This window comes from Nicotiana sylvestris, chromosome 10 (assembly GCF_000393655.2).
Source record: "Nicotiana sylvestris chromosome 10, ASM39365v2, whole genome shotgun sequence".
NCBI lineage: Eukaryota > Viridiplantae > Streptophyta > Magnoliopsida > Solanales > Solanaceae > Nicotiana > Nicotiana sylvestris.
The window spans coordinates 100,713,610-100,719,144 of record NC_091066.1 but is presented as its reverse complement, the minus strand read 5'-3'; the positions used below and the strand labels follow the sequence as shown (position 1 = coordinate 100,719,144).

The following is a 5,535-nucleotide window of genomic DNA, read 5'->3' as shown; positions in this document are numbered from 1 at the left end:
AAATGGCAAAATGTGTAAAAATGATACCTATTGTTCTATTTATACTCATGTGTGGGTCAGTTTGAAAAGAGGGTGAGTGTAGCCACAAAATTCCAAATGGGTCTGCACTTTGTTACTTGGGCGGTGGGGAGCTTGTAGTTGTGCGGTCCGCTCTTTTTCAAGTGTAGCCGCACTTCTGTCACCTAATTTTAGTGATTTCTCTGATATTGCTTTCCTGCGATCGCAAAATTATCTGAATAGCTACAAAGTTGACTCCACACTATTGGGAGAAAAGTTCAGAGGACCTTCAATTTAACACCTGAGTAGATTCTTGTAAATGTGGTCTGCAGGCAAAATCTGCGACTGCGAATAATTTTTTGTCATCCGCATCTCCTCATATGCGGTCGCACAAATAAAAATGTGGTCCGTAGTTTCCGATGTAGGGAACATCTTCAACAATCATTTCGCTACCTAACACTGATCACTGCAGAACACTTCAAATCTAGTTAAAAACAAGAAACAACATCTAACTAAAAGAGAAAAAGGAAAAGAACTTGGGTTGCTCCAAATAAGCACCTTATTTAATGTCATGGGATGACGCAATGTCATAACATCCTCAATTGAAGTTGAGTATCGCCACCACGTGGCTTTCGCCAACTTTTCCCAAGTAGTGCTTCACTCGGTTGCCATTTACTCGAAATATTTTATTGTTCTTGTTCTTCAAGTAAAAAGCACCAAAAGGTGTCACGCCCATAATTTCAAATAGATCACTCCACTTTGACTTAAGCTTCCCGGGAAACATCCTCAACCTTGAGTTGAACAATAACACTAGATCACCGGCTTTGAAATCCTTGATCCAAATAAACTTGTCATGAAGGTTTTCATCTTTTCTTTGTACAAGGATAAACTGTCACATGCATGGTACATGTATTCATCCAATTCATTTAGATGTGCAACCCATAAGTTAGCGACTACATCCAATCAAAATTTAGTTTCTTCAAGGCCCACATTGCCTTGTGCTCTAATTTCATCGGAAGATGACAAGTTTTTCTAAACACCAACTAGTCTGGAGACATTCCGATAGGTGTTTTGTAAGCTGTTCTATATGCCCATAGAGCATCATCAAGATTCTTAGACCAATCTGACCGATATGCATTCACCATCTTGGACAATACTCTTTATCTCACGATTAGAAACTTCCACTTGAACACTTGCTTTTGAGTGATAGGGAGTAGTCACTTTGTGAGTGACACCATACTTGCCAAGCAAAAAGCCTTGTTGCAAAAATGCAACCTCCATCATTTATGATTGCCCGTAGAGTTCAAACCCTTGTGAAATATTCCTCTTCAAGAAAGCCACCACACTTCTAGCCTGTTTATTGGGTAAGGCAATGGCTTCAACCCATTTAGACACATAATCTACTATGACCAAAAATGTAGGTGCTTCCACAAGAACTCACAAAAGGGACCATAATGTCAATGCCCCCAACATTAAAGATATTAATCTCCAAGATGGTTGTAAGGGGAATCTCATGTTTCTTTGAAATTCCGCTGGCCCGTTTACATTTGTCACATCTTCTCACCAACTCCTTTGCATCTTTGTAGAGAGTCGGCCAATAGAAACCACAACTTAGGACTTTAGCCGCCGTTCGTGCTCCATCATGATGGTCACTATAGGGAAAAGAATGGCATGTCCCAAGAATAACACTTTGTTCCTCCTCCGGCACACATCTTCTAATCACCCCATCCGTATAAATCTTGAAAAGGTATGATTCATCCCAATAGTAGTATTTGTAATCCCTCTTGATCTTCTTCTTTTGGTTTGAAGTGAACTCTTCGATAATGATACCACTCACAAGGAAATTTGCCAAATCCGCGAACCATGGTACCTCTTTGATTAAAGGTGCCAGGAGTTGCTCACCGGGAAAAGAGTCATTGATCTCTAGGCCATCATGTGTCCTCCCCTCCTCCTCCAAATGAGACAAGTGGTCTGCCACTTGATTTTCACTTTTCTTCTTGTCTTGGATGTCAATATCAAACTCTTGACACAAAAGCACCCATCTCAGCAAGTGAGCCTTAGATTCCTTTTTACCCATAAGATAGCGAAGTGTCACATGTCTGTGGGGACAATAACTTTAGCACCCATCAAGTATGGGCAGAACTTCTCAATAGCAAACACAATGGAAAGGAGCTCCTTCTCCGTAAAACGGTATAATTGACTTAGGCACAATTCATGGTCTTACTATCATAGTAGACCAGATGAAAATATTTGTTGATACATTACCCTAAAACAACCCAACCGCTACATCATTTGCATCACACATGAGCTCAAATGGAAAGCTCTAATTTGGAGATGTAATGATAGGAGTAGTTGTAAAATTGAGCTTCAATTATTCAAAAGCTCTCATACAACCATCATTGAAATGGAATTTGGCATCCTTCTCGAGGAGTTTGCACAAAGGGTTCACCATTTTAGAGAAGTCTTTGATAAATCATCGGTAGAATCTCCCATGGCCCAAGAAACTCCTCACACCCTTCACCGAGGTAGGGGTGGAAGCTTAAAAATAACTTTAATGTTTGGATTATCCACTTCAATACCATTCTTTGAAATCTTATGGCCAAGGATGATGCTTTCCTCAACCATAAAATGAAATTTTTCCCAATTGAGTACCAAATTTGTTTCCTCACATCGGAACAACACCTTGTCCAAATTATCAAAACAATCATCAAATGAATCTCTAACCACCAAAAATCCATCCATGAAAACCTCAAGGTATTCTTCCACCATGTTCGTGAAAATAGTCATGATATACCTGTTACGCCCCGCAATATTACGTCGATGTTACGCTTCGTAGTATTAAATTACGACGATGTTGCACCCTGTAGTATTGTACGTTGAATTTGTCGTAAGGTAATTGACATCAGTCCAAGGAAAAGATTATTCAGAGATTATAAGGATTATGTTATTTCACAAGTGATGAGTAAATTCGTGAAGATGAGAGGGGAAGCAAGTCAAAGAAAATGAATTTTCATCCAAGTTTGACATGTTGGGATAAATACGGGCCGAGCGTTAATACCCGATATTTGTGGACATGAATCACATCTTCATTCTCATAACTTTCTCCCTTATTCAAAATATTTCAAAACAGACACTAAACCTAATCCAACAAATTTTCAACAAAGTTTCTTGCAACAAAACAATTCCAGCGAGATCTATTAACACCTTAGCAACGTAAGATTTGCGGTTCTAAAGGAGTACGGTGCAACCTTTTCCAAGAATATCATACGGATTTTTCCCTACTCCAGGTATGTTAAGGCTAAGCCATCCTTTCTTTTTCCATGATCCATACGATATAAACGAAACGAGCAAATGCACAACTTCCATAAATTACTCTATTCATAGAAATGCTAGAGATGTGTATATTCTTATTCTCCCATGTGTCATATTATTCTATCATCTATTCATGGGTCTAAAAAATACGTAATTCGGTAAAGTTTATTTCATGATATTAAGCAGAGGTATAATGGTCTTATGATGTACCGAGAGATTTTATTAATGTATTTCATATACATTTCATGCATTTATACATGCACATTGACCTATGATCAGATGGCGTTATATATGAATATTTATATGTATGTATATATATATATATATATATATATATATATGTTTATAGGATATGGGAAAAGGTTACGGCGTTATATACGCACCAGCACCTGATCAGCTGGTATACATTCATGATTTGCCTACAGTGGCCAAGATGATATGATGGGATGCCCTCAGAGGCTTGATGATGTTATGAACACATGTACCTATGCATGACATGACATTCATACGCATATGCATGACACTATAAGTATTTCATGATTTACAGAATTATCCATACTTACAGGTTGAGTCATTTACTCTATGTTTCTTCTATGTCTGTTATGTACTTATTTATGTGCCTTACATACTTGGTACATTATTCGTACTGACATCCCTTTTTTCCTGGGGATGCTAGGTTTCATCCCCGCAGATCCCGATAGACAGGTCGAGAGCCCTCCAAGTAGGTTATCAGCTCAGTGGAAGATGTTGGTGTGCTCTATTTGCTTCGGAGTTGCTTGATTAATTAGTATGATTTAGACGGGTATTGTTTGGTATGGCGGGACTCTGTTCTGACCTTTATAAAAATTATGTATTCTTAGAGGCTTGTAGATAGATGTCATGTACTTAAAAGATTGTATGGCCTTTTCGGCCCATGCTCAGTACACGAGTGGCTATTTTGGTCATATAAGCCCATACATTCATATATATAAGTTTGTATTCCCTCATGTTTTACTCTGGTTCATTTACCTATGATAGAATAATATGAAAAATGTGTTACGTTGGTACTCGATTGAGTAAGCTATCGGGTGCCCATCGCGGCCCATCGGTTTGGGTCGTGACAAAAGTGGTATCAGAGCAGTTTTGTCCTTGGGAGTCTACAAGCCGTGTCTAGTAGAGTCTTGTTTATGGGTGTGTCATGCACCACACTTATAAGCAGGAGGCTGTGGGGCATTTAGTACTTTCACTCTTTCTTCCTACTCTAAATCGTGTGGTAGAGTTCAGTTGTAAGAACTCAATTTCCTAAATTCTATCTTATTCATAATACGATGATGCCTACATCCAGAAAGATGGTTGGTAAGAGATATAGCTGTGGAAGAGTTGAGTCAGAGGAACTCAATTTTGTATCATTCTTATAATGGATAAATGTGAAGTTTCCAGCAGAACATAGGTGTACTAAGACATGTAAGCCTTTTGATAAGGAGCCTTAAGGTAGGAATATCTATTCACCCCTAAGGTGAAAGGCAATGAAGAGATTCAGAAGATAGATACAAGTTTCAACAAGAAAAAAAAAAGGCAAGACGAAGAATGGTACGAGGCGCCCAGTTAATGAACCTTGTCGATATTTACAATTCATGCAGAGGAATATAAGCCTTTTGAGTTACCTTCAACAATAACAGAGGTATGTACAATTGGCCACACACATTTCAGTTATACTCTGTGGGGCTAACAGGTATAGTTAAGAGAATGATGGGATATCATGATCCGGCTGGGGTTAGGGTAACCCAAATTGGTAAATGGATTGCTTGTGTTAGTCAACATTGCTGAAGGATATTGCAAATATGCTAATAGATCTTCTTATGAGACACCCAGATGGTGCACTCTAGAATATTACGATTACATGTGAATACTAGAATGAAAAAAAAATCAGAAGATAGGCATTGAAAGGCTGGATGGGATAAATAGTACCTTAGTGTGACTCTCGTCCCTAGTAGAGCGAAGACGTTGAGCAACTCGAAGAGCCGATGAATGAAGCAAGGAGAGCTAAAAGCGAAAGAATGTTGTCTTGAAGTTTTCACAAGAATAGGGAAATGCAGAAATATTAGCAGAGTAATGAGAAGAGAGATAAGGAAGCATTATGAATAAGGTATAATACATGGATAACGATGGTAAAAAAAGAGAAGAAATGATAGTATTACAAAGTATAGTCAAAGAGACGAGAGTTGACAGGCCTTAGGACAACAAAAG

General features: G+C 38.5%; 2 protein-coding genes across 2 annotated transcripts; both read right to left on the bottom strand.

The window, feature by feature from the left end:
* Window positions 1-595: 595 nt before the first annotated feature.
* Window positions 596-1,278, bottom strand: LOC138879750 (uncharacterized). Its single transcript, XM_070159383.1, has 2 exons — window positions 1,126-1,278; window positions 596-886 (listed from the first exon to the last, which is right to left on the bottom strand). The coding sequence occupies exons 1-2, from the start codon at window positions 1,276-1,278 to the stop codon at window positions 596-598; spliced, it is 444 nt and encodes a 147-aa protein (XP_070015484.1).
* A 106-nt stretch (window positions 1,279-1,384) lies between these two features.
* Window positions 1,385-2,074, bottom strand: LOC138879749 (uncharacterized). The gene has a single exon (XM_070159382.1). The coding sequence runs from the start codon at window positions 2,072-2,074 to the stop codon at window positions 1,385-1,387; it is 690 nt and encodes a 229-aa protein (XP_070015483.1).
* Between the last annotated feature and the right edge of the window lie 3,461 nt (window positions 2,075-5,535).